Source organism: Planococcus citri, chromosome 2 (assembly GCF_950023065.1).
Source record: "Planococcus citri chromosome 2, ihPlaCitr1.1, whole genome shotgun sequence".
Classification (NCBI taxonomy): domain Eukaryota; kingdom Metazoa; phylum Arthropoda; class Insecta; order Hemiptera; family Pseudococcidae; genus Planococcus; species Planococcus citri.
In genome coordinates this window covers 1,275,788-1,292,825 of record NC_088678.1, presented here as the reverse complement: position 1 = coordinate 1,292,825, position 17,038 = coordinate 1,275,788, and the positions used below count along the sequence as shown (strand labels likewise).

The following is a 17,038-nucleotide window of genomic DNA, read 5'->3' as shown; positions in this document are numbered from 1 at the left end:
GCTGGTTTTTTCAGAAAATATCGTCAGGTTTGCCTGAACGATCACTTTCCGAAAATAATCACAATTTGATCTTTTCAGCCTCTCGAGTGCGCGTTTTGAGAGTTCTGGAAAAATTTGAACACTCGAAGGAGGCTCCAGAATTTCAAATTGCGATTGTTTTCGAATCGATTGATCGTTTTTAGACACATCTGATGATAATTTGCCAAAAACCCAGTTCGTTATGTACCTTCTTTGAAAAGTTTATTTTTCACTTTTTCTGTAGAATTTATAACAAATGGCTGGTCTTTCCAGAGCGATAATTGGAGTTTCTGGAGATGATTGAAAACTCACTGGAGGCTTCAGAATAGCCCCCAAAACTCGTAGCTGTTGAAATGTTTACATGTGGGAGTTGAATTGAAGAAATTGAACGCATTGGTTCACTTTTCTCAAAAAATTTTCCATTACATGAAAAATTCTGAAAATCAACGTCGAATCAAGTTTTTGGATTTTGAAAATTTTTCAAAATTCTTCAAAAATAAATGTCAGCTTTTGAAAATTTGGTTGTAGGAGGTTTAGGATATACTTACTTTTTTATTCTAGCTTGGTTTCCTTCGAACCGCAAAGTGTGAGTTGAAAAGGTTACCTTGTGAGATGTGTCACCAAAAAAGTCAAATTTTACCTTTGATGTGGCTAAAAAAATTTATTTTTTGGTGCATTCCTGCAGACACTGCATTGCAAGTGCCCATCGTAATCAGAAGAAACAACAGTTCTCCTACCTTCGATCTTTCGTTTTGAATTCCAAACAATAAAGTTTCAAAATCGACCAATTTTTTCCTCCATTTAGTCCTGTAAGTCCTGCAGTTGTCTGTTTGTATCACTTTTCAGTTTTTTTTTCAATCAGACTTCAAACTTTCAATTCATTTTTCCCATTTCTGGAATTTTGAAAAAATTTTGTTGAAAAGGGCTCATTTCCTGACTGTTTCAGAACTTGAATTACACGTTTTTGAGAGCTTTTGCCTGGCTTCGCTCGGGCTATATTTGCTCTTCTTTTTCCAAATAAAAAACGTACTGTTCAAATTCAAGAAATGTTCAAAGTTTCAATCAGAAAAACGAACTCCTCCCTGCATAAATATATATTTTTTTTACTTGAAACATGAATTTTTGGAAAATTTTGGACTCGTTCCACTCGGACTCGTCTGTTTTTCTTTTTCAAAGTAATTTTTTTTTTTGGAAATCATCATTCAAATTTTAAGATTTTGAAGCAAAACAATAAATTCATAATTCTTTACACAAGACAACTTCGTTTATATACGAGTACCTATGTACCTCTCGAAATGCTATAATTTTCAAGAGCTTTCATCTCTCTTCGCTCGGGCTCTTTTGCTTTTCTTTTAAATTTTGAAATTTAAAAAAAAATCATCATTCCAATTTTAAAATTTTGAAGAAAAATAATAAACTTCTTGTAAATGACTCATCACACGAAAATACATTATTTTGTATACCTCTCGAAATACTGATTTTCCAGAGCTTAGAGCCAGTTTGTTTCTCTTTTCCAGCTTTTATTTGTATACGTTTTACTAAAAATATCAGGAAATCAATTAGCAAGAATCTTGAAGGTGAAAATAAAATTGAAAATTGAAATGATGAATTGTATTTTCAACATCCGTTTACTTGAAAAAAATCTCGAGATATTGGAAGCCACCTACAAAAGCGAAAAATTTGAATATATAATTTTGCCTCGCCCACCCCTCCCTGCCTTCTGAAAAATTTCTTGTGTTCAAAAAATGACCTGCTAAACGTCCTGCTAAAGTCTTGCTTCTTTATATTACTCGTGTTTTGAAGTTTTGTTAAATACCCTGTGTCCGTGTGCGAAATTCGCAAAAACACCGCAAGTTACCTACATTTTACTAAATTGTGTTTCCAATATTTATACCACTCGTATTCGGGCAGAAGGTTTAAATTTCTTTAAACGCGATGCCAATGGTTACGAGTATTACTGGAATTTTCCTCATCGTGTTTGGAAGAACGAGCTTATTCAGTTTATCACGATGAAAAAGTTGGACTTTGAGGTGCGGACTGCGGGGGTGGAGACCTTGCTTCGTCGTTGCGTATACACGCAGCTTTCGTCTCGAATTTATACATACCTACTCGTATATAGGTACACATTTGGAGCGTAAATAAATATTATTATGTATTAAAATAATATGACCCAAACAAAGCGGAGTGGAAAATCGTTAATTTCTACCTACTGAAAGTTCGCATTCGAAAGTTTGACGTCATCGATACGGTACTTTTTTTCTTCTTATCTGTGCGCTGTGTGGCCGCGTGTGTATAGTGGGTCCTGTGTATATCTATAATACTGTATAGAGTATACCCTATACCCCATACCACATACCCTGTACCAAGACCTACCTACGGAATGCGGAGTGTGCGAGCGAGCGAGCGAGCGTCGTCATCGTCATCGTCATCGTCATGTGGTTCGCTCAAAATACGAGAAGAGGGCGCGAAAAAATACGCATTTTTGGTTATTTTTTCTCTTCTGTGCTGGCTGCTGGCTGCTGGCGGTTCACGTACTCGTAGCATTTTGCTACAGCTCGTATAATTTTACGCACCTAAGTACATTTGGCGCCAGGTTTGTTCGTCGATGTGAAATTTTGACCTTCAAGACGACCCGACTTTTGCGATCGAATGATACGTAGACGTACAGTGCCCTACGTAGCAACTGCTGCGAAAGATGGGGGAGGGGGGTCGATATGATGAGGCAGTGAGAAGAATTTCGTTTTGTGTAATTTTTCAAAACTAGAGCGTAGTATTAGTAGAATTCATTTTGAAGAAGAACTACTGTGAAAATGAAAGAAGTTGTAGATGATGCGGTGGACGGTTGTGCACCTTGTACTTATATATTTTTCAATGGGTCGTTGTTTTGCGTTTTGGAAAGAATATCGAAGAAGAAATGCGAGTATAGTCGAGTGAAAAAATAATGAGAAAATATTACGGATATTTTTTCAGTACAGAATTTGTTTGCCATCCTTTACCCTGAGGTCGTTGATTGGGGGGGGGGGCAGTAGATATGCCGAATTGAAGCAGTCAATTCGAAATGCGGTGGTATCGATGTACTAGAAGTGTACATTAACGCGGTTTGATTTAGTTATTTAATGAAGAGTTGAAATAGTATATAGTGCCAGACTGTAACGGTATATTTGACGACAATTGCCTGTACCTACTTCGTCTCACCGAGCGTCATTTCGTTTTAGAAAATCAGGTCATCGCGAGTATACGCGGCGGCGAGGTAGGAGAGAGAAACGGAGAGACAGGGAGACAGGGAGACAGGGAGTGAGAGAGAGAGAAACAAAAACGAAAGAAGAAAAATTCTAGCGAGAAAGCTACGAAAAGTTAGGGCGCGGTTATATGTATTTTCCAGCGACAAAAGCAAACCTTCGGTGTTTTGAAGACGCGAGAGAGCGCGAGCGCAGGGGCGAAAAGGTGGCGCGGAGGAGAGCTGCAGGGCAGGAGGACAAAATGAAAATTTGCGAAGGAACGAGGATGGGCGACGAAGCAACGGGATTCCGTGTCCTGAATACCGGCTCGGTCGATCGATATCTACGTCATTATTTCTCATAGAATGGTGACGTCATTGTAACCTCATACTACAGCACACATTTTCACATAGCACATAGCACATAGTACATAGCCAAGCGCCGAGCGAAAGCCATAGCTGTGGCCTGCCAAGTCGCCTCGACTTGGAGTTGGTGGAGCTTTCGACTTTCGTCCCAGCGACCCGCATCGTCGTCGCCGCTGCCGCCGCCGCCGCCGTCGCTTCCTGCGTTGCGTTGGGGGTCTTATGGGTCGGGTCGCCGCAGCGTAGTGTGATTTCACCCTGTTACACCTCTTCTATTTTGCAATCGGATCCGCCCGGTTATGCGAGAGAGGTCGTTGCACCGATCGCGCACTGTCGGTATTTATACGCGCGATTTTGCCGCGATGAGAAATTTTTTTCACTCTCTTACACGGCCTCCTCCGCGACCGCGGCCGCGGCCGCGACTGCGACTACGACTGCGACTGCGGTACGAGCCAACTTCTCCGCGGCGTTAGGCTATATGCCTATTGCCTATGCGGACGAGCGATCCACTCCTCTCGACAGAGGTATGGCCTCCTAGCGTTTTCATCCCTCTCCTCTCTGCCTGCCCCCTTCTGCGTCGTCTCCTCAACCTCTGCACAACCTGCCACCACCTTTCTTCGGCCCCCGAATTACCCCTGCCCCTACCAGCCGACCACCGATCCGACCATCGCTGTATCTGCTGCGTATATGTGGCGCGGTGACCTTTTGCGTGTACGTACACGTAGGTACATCTACCGTACCTCTACCTCTACCTCTACAACCTTCGTTACGCTACGTAAAATCAGCCCGAATTACCTCTTTCAAGTGCGAAGTACGTAGACCTACTACATATCTTTGTACATGCAGATTTTCCCAAAACATATCTCCCCTTCCTCCCTCCTCCCGCCAGAATGGTCATTTATTGAAAATTCCAGTGATTCGATGACCAAGTACATGTACGAGTGTGTGTACGAAAACAATCGTCATACTTTTTTTGGAACGGAATTTTTCAAAAAACCAAGTCTCAAGTTTGATTATTAATCTTTTCTTTTGACCGCCTTTGGCACTGGGTCAAAGACTCGAAGTGTGGCACTGTGACGACGCGGTGCAAGCGCCATTTATTCAAAATTGAAATACATACTTAATCTTGATTTTATTAGGGGAATCGAAAGAGCTCTCTAAAACACACCCCAACGATCATTTCAGGTGCTGAAGAATTTGGCCCATTTTTTATGAGAAAAAAGTCCAATTTTGATCAAACTGAGGTAAATGGCTGAAATTTGGTTTGTATTCTATTTTCAACCTCTTGAATCGATTGGCGATGGTTTCGAACTGTTCTGGCGCCTTCAGCAAATTTGCAAATTCTTCAGTTTTTGAAAAAAAAATCATTTTTCGACTCATTCGATCGATTTAGGCACATACGTACATATTTTCAAAATCCTTTTGTACTGGTTAAAATCTTGACGAATCTGAGTTTATAGGAGCTGAATTATTTCATTTCACCCTACTCGCAGCATTTCATCAAAAAATGTAGAAACCGAAAATCCGTTGGAGGCTCTAGAGAGGTTCGAAACCATCGTCTTGTGATTTGAATGGTCAAAAATTGGACACAAACTCAGCTTTTTATTTTTTTTTTCAAATTCACCAAGCAAGTGTCGTCAGGTGTCATGGTAATAGCGTGCTATATAGTCCGGCATGTGGCAATAGGAGTAATTGCACCCCCCTCCCCCGCCGATCCAGCGGGACAACTTTTTTCATAAAGAGGACATCTTAAGGAACATTTTAAAGGGAACTTTCCCAAAAAAAAGTTGGCCTTATTTACAAAATGGCGGCTATTTTGATTGACAGGTCAGCCGAAATTGTAGATTTTGCATTTCAACATAGGACTTGCACGAAATTTTTCAAACCATACAAAAGTAGATCGAAAGATCATGCAAAAATTTGCCACCTGTCAAAATTTCAAGTGCTATAAAGTGCGTTTTCCGATTTTTGGTGAATTTTTGAAAATCCAATTTAGGTCAAAAATGAGGAAAAAAATCAAAATTTTACCAAATTGACCGAGAAAGCTGAAATTTGGGATATATTCTATTTTCGACATGCCAAATCGATTGGAAACGGTTTCAACCCGTTTTGAGCAGTTCTGGAGCCTAGCCTCCAGAAGATTTTTGAAACTCGAAATTCCCACAAAATTCCATTCAATTGGAGTTGTAAAGCTGAAATTTATTCTAAAAACTAATTTCAATACGCTACGAAGTACTGCAGGTGAATTTCAAGTCGTTTCGGAGCCTCCACCGACTTTTTGAAAATTCCTGAAGCCTCCAGTAGATTTTTGAAACTTGAAATTTTCCCAAAATTTCATCAAACTGAGATGGAGAGTCGAAATTCATGCTGCAAACTAATTTCAATACGCTACGAAGTTGACTGCTGGTGGATTTCAAGTCGTTTTGGAGCCTCCAGCGGCTTTTTGAATAGTTAATATGGCGTTTTTTTTTGGAAAATTGAAATTTCCTAAAAGTAGCTGGAAGCTTCAAAACCATTTGAAACTACCATGTAGTCTGCGAAGTAGATTTCAGCTTGCGAACTCCATTTGATAAATCAATGGTGCGGGAATTTCAAGTTTCAAAAATGTACCGGAGGCTCCAGTAATTTTCAAAAAAGTCGCTGGAGGCTCTAAATGACTTGAACCCACCTGCAGTCGTCTTCAGAGGGTGTTAAAATTGGAGTGTAGAGTAAATTTTAGTTTTCCATCTCCATTTGATGAAATTTTGTGAAAATGTAAAGTTTCAAAAATCTGCTGGAGGCTTCAGGAATTTTCAAAAAGTCGCTGGAGGCTCCAAAACGACTTGAAATTCACCTGCAGTACTTCGTAGCGTATTTAAATTAGTTTTTAGAATAAATTCAGCTTCACATCTCCATTTGATGAAATTTTGTGAGAATTTAAAGTTTCAAAAATCTGCTGGAGGCTAAGGGATTTTCAAAAAGTCGCTGGAGGCTCTAAAATGACTTGAACCCACCTGAAGTCGTCTTCAGAGGGTGTTAAAATTGAAGTGTAGAGTAAATTTCAGCTTTCCATCTCCCTTTGATGAAATTTTGTGAGAATTTAAAGTTTCAAAAATCTGCTGGAGGTTTAAGGAATTTTCAAAAAGTCGCTGGGGGCTCCGAAACGACTTGAAATTCACCTGCAGTACTTCGTAGCGTATTGAAATTAGTTTTTAGAATAAATTTCAGCTTTACAACTCCAATTTGATGGCATTTTGTTGGAATTTCGAGTTTCAAAAATCTGCTGGAGGCTCCAGAACTGCTCAAAACAAGTTGAAACCGTATCCAATCGATTTGGCATGTCGAAAATAGGGTATATCCCAAATTTCAACTTTCTCGATCGATTTGGAAAAATTTTGATGTTTCCCGATTTTTGGCCTAAATTGGATTTTCAAAAATTCACCAAAAATCGGAAAACGCACTTTAGCACTTGAAATTTTGACAGGTGACAAATTTTTGGATGATCTTTCGATTAACTTTGTAAAGTTTGAAGAATTTCGTGCAAGTCTTATGTTGAAACGCAAAATCTGCGATTTTGGCTGACCTGTCCATCAAAATGGCCGCCATTTTGTAAGTAAGGCCAATTTTTTTTTGGGCAAGTTTGCTTTAAAATGTTCCTTAGGATGTCCCCTTTAAGAAAAAAGTTGTCCCGGATGATCGGCGGGGGGTGGGGGTGCAATTACTCCTATTGTCATATTATAAAGTAATAACTTTTCAATGCAATTTGGCGAAATGTAACTAATAAAAATTGCGTAAAACATCTTCAAAATGACTTATTTATTTCAAATTTCTGTGCAAGAACTCCTCTGCATACCCCAGGACATTCAAATATTTTTAAAATTTCAGGAGAGCCGATTTCCACATTTTCATCATCTAAGTGAATGGGAACTGAAAATATTGCTTATTAAATATGGGAGTATTTTTCTGATGAAAATGGGCCAAATCCGAGGAAGAATATAAAAACATATTTTCATTTTGACCTTTTTTGATTTTTTTTTTCAATTTTTCCAACGAGGCTCAAATTCCACGTTTTCATCGTGTGTGTGTGTGTGTGGGGGGGGGGGGGATACTACTTGATGATTTTTTTCAGTGAAAAAGAACCAAATCCGAGGATATTTTTGGTTTTCGATTAAAAATAAATTTTTCTCCAAAACATATTTTTCTTATTTTGAACGAATTCGTCAACGATTTTGATACGATTTTATGTAATTTTTTGAACATGTGTGGGACATACTTTATTTTTGTATCAATTTCCGTACGATTTTTACGAAGATTGCGCCTATTTTATTTTAGTAGATTTTTCCGCGATCATTTCTAACAGAATTTTGCGCTTATTTGTGGGAAAAGAAGGTGTGATAATTGTTTAAATCTACATTCCGACCAATTTTTTTCATACTTTAAAATGTTGTTTTCAATCCGTATGTGTAAAATTACAAATAAGTATGTTTGTTTTTTTTTTGTTGCGCAGGTGATCTGGGTATGTATATTGTGTCGAAAAAAGCAGGAGCTTCTGGGTAAAACCGGCCAATGGATAAATCAACGAATGTCTTCCAACGAACCGGTCTCGAAACCCGAACAAGATCGCGATCTATCCGTGCTTTCGGACAAACGAGCCAAACTGGAGCGTACCCAAAGCGCGGCCGAAAAGGAAAACCAACCACTAGAGCGTAGCGGCAGCTTACTCAGACGTCAGTATTCGCACCAAGAACAGAGCAGCCGATCGTCCGACTCGATGACCAGAATGGAGAAGAACCGCAGCCGTGAAGAAGAGATGAGACAGCGCAAAGAAATGGAAGCCAGACAGTCGACCGGCAGGCACATGCGTCGCGGAGAAATCAGCGGCTACAAAAGCGACTCGTATACATCCGAGAAATCTTTAGATCGACTAGAAAATCCACCCCAAAGATCGGGATCCTCTACTGTGATATACCCTTCTCCTTCTCGAAAACATAGACGAAGTTCGAAAGGAGAACCACCTCTTCGTAAAGATAACCAAATGGGAATCAAATCCCAAAAGAATTTACCACATCAGTCTTTCTCAAGTTCGGACGATGAACTGAAATCGTTATCGGAGTGTACCAGCGAAGAACGCGATTACGACAAAAGTAAGATTTTTTTTCACTTATTTTATCAAATTTACTTACCTCCGTTACTCCTTCCCCATCCATGATCCATCCAGTCCTTATTCGTGTCTTCGAACACATTTTCCCCCTTTCCTTCGTGCTGTTGGACTTTTGTACCCTGATTTTTTTTTTCTTTTTTCGCAGTTTCTTTTTACCCTTTCGTCGTTTTGAATTTAGTGGTTTTCTATAGACTACTTACGTAATTATTTGATCGTTTCACTTAGTTACCTCGTACCTATAATGAACGTGCTGTTATAAATTATGCGGTTATCACCTTATCGTTAATAATGTTTCCTTGAAAGTATCAAATTCTTGATCTACGAGCTATTCTCATAAACCATATACTTAACCATAAGTACTTTGTTTTAGGTACTAAAATAAAACGAATGTAGGTTAGGTAATATCTATTAGAGGATTATTAATTTATTAGGTATTATTTAGGTATACGCAACGCGAGTACTTATTTTATGATGATATCCATTTTTGAAATTTCTTTCGGATGATTTTCAACATTTTCAAGAAAATCAATGTTTATAAAAATAGGTAAATGTGCTGAAAATAACTCAAAAGCAGAGTTTTCTCAAGAAAAAACCAATCGCATTTTTTTCAGGATATTGTTAGTCTAACAAGGTCTTGAGGTGTCCGCCTCCGATTTGAACGGGACCACGATTTTTGGAAAGAGCATGTTCTAAAACTCCCAAATCCAAATTTTCAGCTACCCAAGTTCATTTTTCGATTTTTGGCGAATTTTTGAAAATCCAAAATTGACTATTTTGGTGATTTATGCTTTTTTAAAAAAAAGTACATACCTTGATCAGTAAAAATGTTCAACATAAGTCCTAAAACTGATATTAACCCCCCAAATCCAAATTTCGCCATTTATAGCCATTCTGGAGCCTCCAGCGCGATTTTTCAATTTCTCCAGAATTTTCAATTTGCTCCAGAAGGCGTGAATATAAAGTTGGGCAAATAAAAATCGAGTTGTGTGTTATACTCGAATTGCTTAACGAATTTATTCACGTTTGAGCCGATTCTGGAGGGGACACTTCAAGAGTGGGTTTTTGACCAGCTTTTTTCATCATAAAAATATCCAAAAATTAAAGGGAGGCCCAGGAAAGGCTGGAAATGGCGAAATTCGCTCTCGTGTGGTTAATTAATGACGAAATACAGCGATTCGCGCAAATTTCGAAAATTTTCTCGCAAACGGGAAATTTTTGAGTTTTGAATAACTTATTTTTATTTTGAAAAAAAGCTGGTCAAAAAACTACTCTTGAGGTGTCCGCTCCAGAATCGGCTCAAATGTGGATAAATTCGTTAAACAGGTCGATTATAACACACAACTCGATTTTTAGTTGCCCAACTTCATATTCACGCCTTCTGGAGCAAATTGAAAATTCTGGAGAAATTGAAAAATCGCGCTGGAGGCTCCAGAATGGCTATAAATGGCGAAATTTGGGTTTGGGGGGTTAATATCAGTTTTAGGACTTATGTTGAACATTTTTACTGATCAAGTACGTACTTTTTTGAAAAAAGCATAAATCACCAAAATAATCAATTCTGGATTTTCAAAAATTCGCCAAAAATCGAAAAATGAACTTGGGCAGCTGAAAATTTGGATTTGGGGGTTTTAGAACATGCTTCTTCCAAAAATCGCGGTTCCGTTCAAATCGGAGTCAGACACCCCAAGAGGTTCCCTTGTAAGCTCTATAATTTTTCTTCTCTTCATTCTTCCTTGTTTTCCTAGGATTCTGGCCAAGCAGACTTTGAATCCTGTCGATTCCGATCTTGCTGTTTGGCTCAGTGAAAGAGCATGTCACTCACGCCTCAAAACCCAATATTTCGAGTTGATTTTTCGATTTTTGTCAAACTTTTGAAAACGAGGGAATTTATAAATAGGAAACTCGAGCTCCTCGAGATAATATTAAATTTATATACCAACTTTATACCCAAATTTTAATATGTTGAGTCAATTGGTGGTGGTTTCAAACCGTTCTGTAGTTTCCAGACATGGTCAATTTGGACCACTTTTTAAAAAACTGGAATTTTCAAAATTTGATTGAAAATTTCAGATTGACTCGAAGCAACTTTTAAACAACTCAGTGCGTCAAAATTGTGGTATAAAGTAAATTATAGCTTTTCAGCCTCATTAGGTAAAATTTTGAGAAAATTTCGACTTTCAAAAATCTGCTGGAGGTTTCAGAACTGCTCCAAATGGTTCGAAAACGTTTCCAATCGATTCAGCTGATCTAAAATAGAATATAGTCAAAATTTTAGCTTTCTAGATTAGTGTGGTAAAATTTTGATTTTTTCATCATTTTTACATAAAACTTGATTTCAAAAATTCGCTGAAAATCAAAAAATGCACTTTGGTCCCGAACATTTGACTGGTAATTATTCTTGTATAATGTTTTAATTTAGCGTTATTTGGTTGAAAATGTTTTCTTCTGGCTGCAATACCATTTCTTGTTAGTTTTTCACCAATAAGTAGGTAGATAGATTTTTTGTGATGAAAAATTTCATTTTTTTTTTTTTTGCATTAAAAAAATCTATTATCAACGGAAAAAAAGGGAGATAAACGTCTAAAAATTGAGCCAGTAAAAAATTACACAATTTTCAAATTTAGAGAAAACATTTTTTTTTTGGCATTGAAATTTTTTAGCATACCTATTTTTACCGTTTCATTTTTTGATAGTATCTGTTTCTTTCTCTTTTTTATGTTTCTCTCTAAAAATTTGCTGCAAGTTGTCCTGATCCTTCCTTTGCCTCTTTGCCTCCTTCATCAGTTTCGAGTTGGTTTAAAAGTTGAAAATCTATCGTTTCGAAGCTTTTTGCATTAGCTCTGTCTGAAATAGAAAAATTATTGTTAACGACACGAGCTATTTTTGAAGTTGAAAAGGAAAAAATTCCACCACATCCTGTGAAAGCTTTTCTAGTCAAAGTTTTTATTGCGAAAGTCCAAGTTCATGGACAACATTATCGACCGTTTCAAAATCGTTTCACCTAAATTACGTATAAAATAAGTACTCGTGTGTTATTATTATTTATGCACAAAAATAAAGTAACAGGAAAATCCTTCTCAGGGAAAGGTCTCCCCGCGAAATTCTTCCATTATCAAATTCTTCTCGTACAAAATTCTTTACCGGTATAAGCACAAACATTCGAGAGATATATTTTCAAGGTCCTTTTTTTTTCGATAGTCAAAGTATAAATCAAGCCGCTACATCTTTACGTATTTGAATCTGAAATGTGAATTTTTCAAGCATTTTTGAGCCCACTTTCGATAACTTTGAATATTTTTATCATCAGCATCATCGAAATCCATCTCAAGCTTATAAGGACCTAAATTGAGGAAGTTGATAATATTCAAGATTTTTTAAAAATTTTAATGTGGGTGCTTTCGGTTGCTGATTTCAGGTTTTGCATTAATTTTTTCTCCAACCTGAAAATTGCCCCCTCCAAAAGGCGAATAAAATATATGTACCTAATACGTAATATGTACTTCACGAAGATAATCGTGACGATAATGTGGAAACAATTTTATTGCGGAAGAATTTTCATACTAATTTGTACCAGGAAGAATTTCATTGGGAAACATTTGTTTATAGGAAGAATTTTATAAGGCAAGAATTTCACCGGGAGAACTTTCTTTGAAAAGAATTTTCCCCGAAACGAAAATAAATCTACGAGTAAATTATAATGAGGGATATGGATTTAGGTTTAAGATAACTTACTATTCGCGATGTCGGTTACCTTGAAGTTGAATCATGCTAATGTAGCGGCAAAAGTTTACATAATTGATTTTATATACTCGAGATACTATATTTTTACGATTACAAGCCAGGCGAAATGTAAAAAAAAAAAAAAAAAAGGAATCTACGCTAATTGCGATGTACCCGTATTCGCTTTTTTGATTTTTTTGGACGTTTTATCATGTCCCTTTAATGCGTGTTTATGGTTAAAATAACCTACGTGTGCCTAAAATGTTTATAAATTTTTCCTTTCGCCAACATCTACGCTCTTAGTAGTCTCCTTATGGAAAAACAAAACTGAGTAATTTAAGCTCAGAAAATTTCTTATTTTCGAAAAAAATTTCGTTTTGACGAAATGAAATGCGATCGAGTGTTTTTCTCGAGGTATTTTGTTAACCTTGGCCGCAAATTCGAGGTTCCTTATAGATATAGGTAATTGGCAAAGCATACGACCTTTAACAAAATGTATTGATATTACGAGTAGAAACGCTTTCCGGTATTATAGCAGTCAAACGTATATTGGTAGTGATGTAACAAGGGGGATTGGATAATAATGATTGGCGTGTTCCGTTTGACTCAAAAAAAAAAAAAAAAAAAAATCAGCTGGGTTTCCATTTTAGTCATGTTAGGTACCTATTTTGTTCATTTTCTTCGCATTTTATATTTTACTTTATATAAATTTAGAACTATAAGGTAGTCAGGATCAGGATCAGGAATTCTGCGTATACAGCTATACGAAGACGATTTTCTTTCAAAATGAAAAATATCGTTTTCGTCAGCGAGAGTATAGAATTAGAGATATGGTTTGTTTTTTAATAGTTTGAATTTAGGATTTAGTCGTAATACTGTAGTTAAGTATGTAGTACCGCGAGTACGATTAGTTTAGTCCAAAATGAGTAGGTACCTATTTATTCTTTCACAGAATTACCTACTCACGGGTTGCAATAACCTATTGGCTATCGCATAATAGGTTACCTACCTATGTACCTATTTATGAGTACATTATTAGATATTTAGGTAATATTTGTTTATGTGAGGTAAAAATAACGGCGAGAGGTAAGTGTAATAATTTTTTGTATTCTTCGATTTGTTATTTAAAAAGGTAAAAAATTGTATATTTCATAATATCTCTTACGACCAGGTGCAATCGATCGATCAGTAACTGATGATACACGTAAGAAGGAAGCGATTTTAAATGAGAAAATTAGAAAGTTCTTAGCGGTACGTTCACGAGTTTTAATGGTTTCCTATTTCTTTTTTTTTCTCTTATTTTTTCCTTTCATTTTATTTTTTTCATTTTTTTTGGTGTTGGTGAATGAAGCATGTTGTTTCTTGATGAATTTTTTTTGTACCTTAATTTTTCGTTTATGTTTGTTTACGTATTGTTTGGCTGTATAATGGTCCTTTTTTTTTCTTTTTTAACCCGAAGATGTTACCTCACGTTGAACATTACCTTTTGCGATAACTATCCGAGAATGAATTATCAGCTACGAATTGATTGTTGTCAATAATTTGCAATAATTTATATTTCCTATTTAATATAAAATACGTACAGTAAATCTAAGTATCTAAAGAGTATACTAATACATAAATATTTGTGATTGGTACGATTATAAAGTGTCCAAGTTGACACTGTCGTATAAAAGAGGGTGGTTACGATGCTCATAATTTTTCTGAGCAGTCTCCCACTGAAAGTGAACTAAGTACCTCAACCTCACCAATTTTCGTTCAAATCCAGGAATTTTTGTTGGACAAATCTGAATCCAAAAAATATGCAAAAATAAGTACGCCGCCAACTAAAATTTCAGGTGACAAAGTGCATTAGTGGATTTTCGGCGAATTTATAAAAATCACATTTTGACTAAAAATGAGAAAAAAAAATCAAAATTTTACCAAAATGACCAGGAAAGTTGATGTTCTTGATTGATTGGAAATGGCTCAAAATCGTTTTGAGCAGTTCTGGAGTCTACAGTAGATTTTCGAGAATTGAGATTTCTACAAAATTTTACCCAGTGAGGTTGGGAAGCTAAAATTCACATCGGGTACCCCCTAACTTTCAACCTACTGAGTCTACTGAAAATTATTTCAAGCCAGTCATTCTAGAACCTCCAGCTGCTGGAAATTTCAGGTTTTCAATATTAATTTTAGCTTTCCAACTTCATGGGATAAAATTTTGTCAATTTTCGAAAATCTTCCTGAAGCAGAACTGTTCAAAACGCTTCGAAATCGTTTCCATTCGATTTGGAGGGTCCATGATAGGATTCAAGTATAATTCCAGCTCTCCGAGTAAATTTGATAAGATTTTAATTTTTTTCCCATTTTTGGTCCCAAATCTGATTTTTAAAAGTTCACCAAAAATCGAAAAATATATTTCGATACCTGAAATTTCACTTGTGATGTGTTTTAGCATGCTTTTTGATTTAGCTTTGGTCAGTTCAAAAATGTTCTTTCACTTGGAATATGTACCTCTCTTTCACTTTCAATCCAAAATTTATAAAAACAGAGAAAATTTCTGTATAATTAAAGGCTGTCTTTGTCTGAAATTTGAAGTACGCTGATGTTTCGAATGTGTTACAAGGGTGTTGGAACAGTCTGTAGGAATGGTGGAGTGCAATCCTCAAAACGTTGGAAACCAGTATTTCCTCCAAGTAGATATGGGTATTTGTCAAAAGAAGTGACTCAACATCGATCCAAATTTTCACCCTACAAAATTACATAAATGTTGTCTATATGGGTATTTACTTACTATTCAGGTAATACTAGATAGATAATTGTTATGAAATGGAATTTGATTGGCTCAATTTTTTGGTTGCCAATACATACGAAGTGTTGAAAATACGTAAAAAGAAAACTGACTACGCGTGTTGCTGCTCATTTTCAGATTCCATTTTATAAACTAAAAATACTTATATAATATAATGTAATTAGAATAACAACATCGTCTAATGTAATATTATGTTACTTTAACGATATAGAGGTAATTTAAAAAATTTAAAAAAACTGTATAAATTACCTACACCAAAATCCCCAACATGTATGGCTAATTTTAGGGGAGCATTATCCACGTTTACCGATCTTATTCATTTATGCATGCGCATTGTGCATTCGTAAATAATATTTTTCTTTCTGTTTTCGCACACAGCGTCGCAGTTTTTTTCTTCTATCAAGTATCTACCTTTATCATTCGTTCCCTTTCCATTGTTTTTTTTTTTTTATTATTTTAAAATTAGTTACATATTTATAGTTTTTTTCTTTGGTGCAATTTTTTATTTTTTTTTCTGTTTCTTTTTGCGATCATTACGCAGATATTCATTATGAAAATAGTTTATCTCGCGACAGCGACGTGAATTTGCATCTGATATCGTCGGAAATTAGTGAGAATTTACGAAGGGAGGCGAAAACTGCTTTTGTAGCATTAGCGGAGGCACGCAGACTCAAGAAAATGGTTAGGTTTGACGGGTCCAGACAATCTACCAAAGATTCTGGTATTGATATGGGAAGTTCTATTTGTACGTCTATTGAAGACTCTAACAGTTTTTTTAAGGTATTCCTACTAACTTAAATACAAATACTAAGTACCACGTACGTTTGTAAATAACAGTTTTTATTATTTTTTTTTTCAAATTAATTTTTTGGTATTGGAAACTCGATTGAATTTCGTTTTGGTATCGTTTGTGATGTAATGATGTATAAACGAGCAATTGTGTCGTATTTTATAAGTTTGACCAGTATTGACGTCTTTTACATAGTCAACGCCAGCATTTCATTGGTAGCTTTTCAGTAGGTTTTTTTTTAAAAAAAAATGTTGCAGAGATGCCGAAATTTTACTTTCCTTTGTCTCCTTTTTCTTCGATCTTTATCTATACTCGTATGAGTAATTATCTTGGTTATAATTTTGTCGTTAGGAATTCTCTCTCAGAAATATTTCCAATTCAGGGTATTGTTTTAATGATCTAACTAAGCAGGTAACCTTACTATGGTTTTTTGATTCTGTGTGAGAGATTTTTGATTACCTACATCGGAAGTATACATACGTATCATGTAGATAGTAATAAAAATGCTTTGAAAACAATGCGATAACACGTGGCGATTCATTTGCAACAATATTCAAACGCGATTTTCGCTTCACAATGTAGGTAGGTACTCGTATTTTTTATAATACATATGTAGAACTGGTTTTGAAGGTATTCAGACCATGCTCTTTTCGAAAAATTACGTTCATGTCCAAAATCGGAGGTTATAAAACTTCGAATCGAGTGGTTTATTTTCTATTATTTTTTAAAATTGATTACTTTTCCAGTAAAATTGATAAATATTTGTAAAATTTGTTTTTTGACTCGTATCGACCTCCCCTCTTCCCCTCACAAAGTGAAAATGAGCAGAATGAAATTAAACTAAAACTGAATAGTGCTCCCAAAAATATAATAAACCATAAGTCTTACGATTTTTTTTTCAATTTTCTTAAAATTGGGGGAACCACAGGGCTTTTTTTAGGGGAGGGGGGGTTGAATTAAAAAAATAAGTTTATATTCGTATTCGGTGATTTCGAA

At 36.0% G+C, this 17,038-nt stretch overlaps 1 protein-coding gene across 9 annotated transcripts in view; it reads left to right on the top strand.

Moving 5' to 3' along the window:
• The window catches only part of Rim (Rab3 interacting molecule), a 60,268-nt gene that overhangs the window by 5,406 nt on the left and 37,824 nt on the right, over window positions 1-17,038 (top strand). For 7 of the 9 annotated variants that reach the window (XM_065347714.1, XM_065347716.1, XM_065347713.1 and 4 more), the window contains exons 4-5: window positions 8,085-8,721; window positions 15,794-16,032. In XM_065347714.1, coding sequence (XP_065203786.1) covers window positions 8,085-8,721; window positions 15,794-16,032 — 876 coding nt within the window. Of the gene's footprint in view, window positions 1-8,084; window positions 8,722-13,629; window positions 13,710-15,793; window positions 16,033-17,038 lie in introns of all 9 variants that reach the window. The other 2 variants (XM_065347718.1, XM_065347719.1) reach the window with 2 other exon arrangements.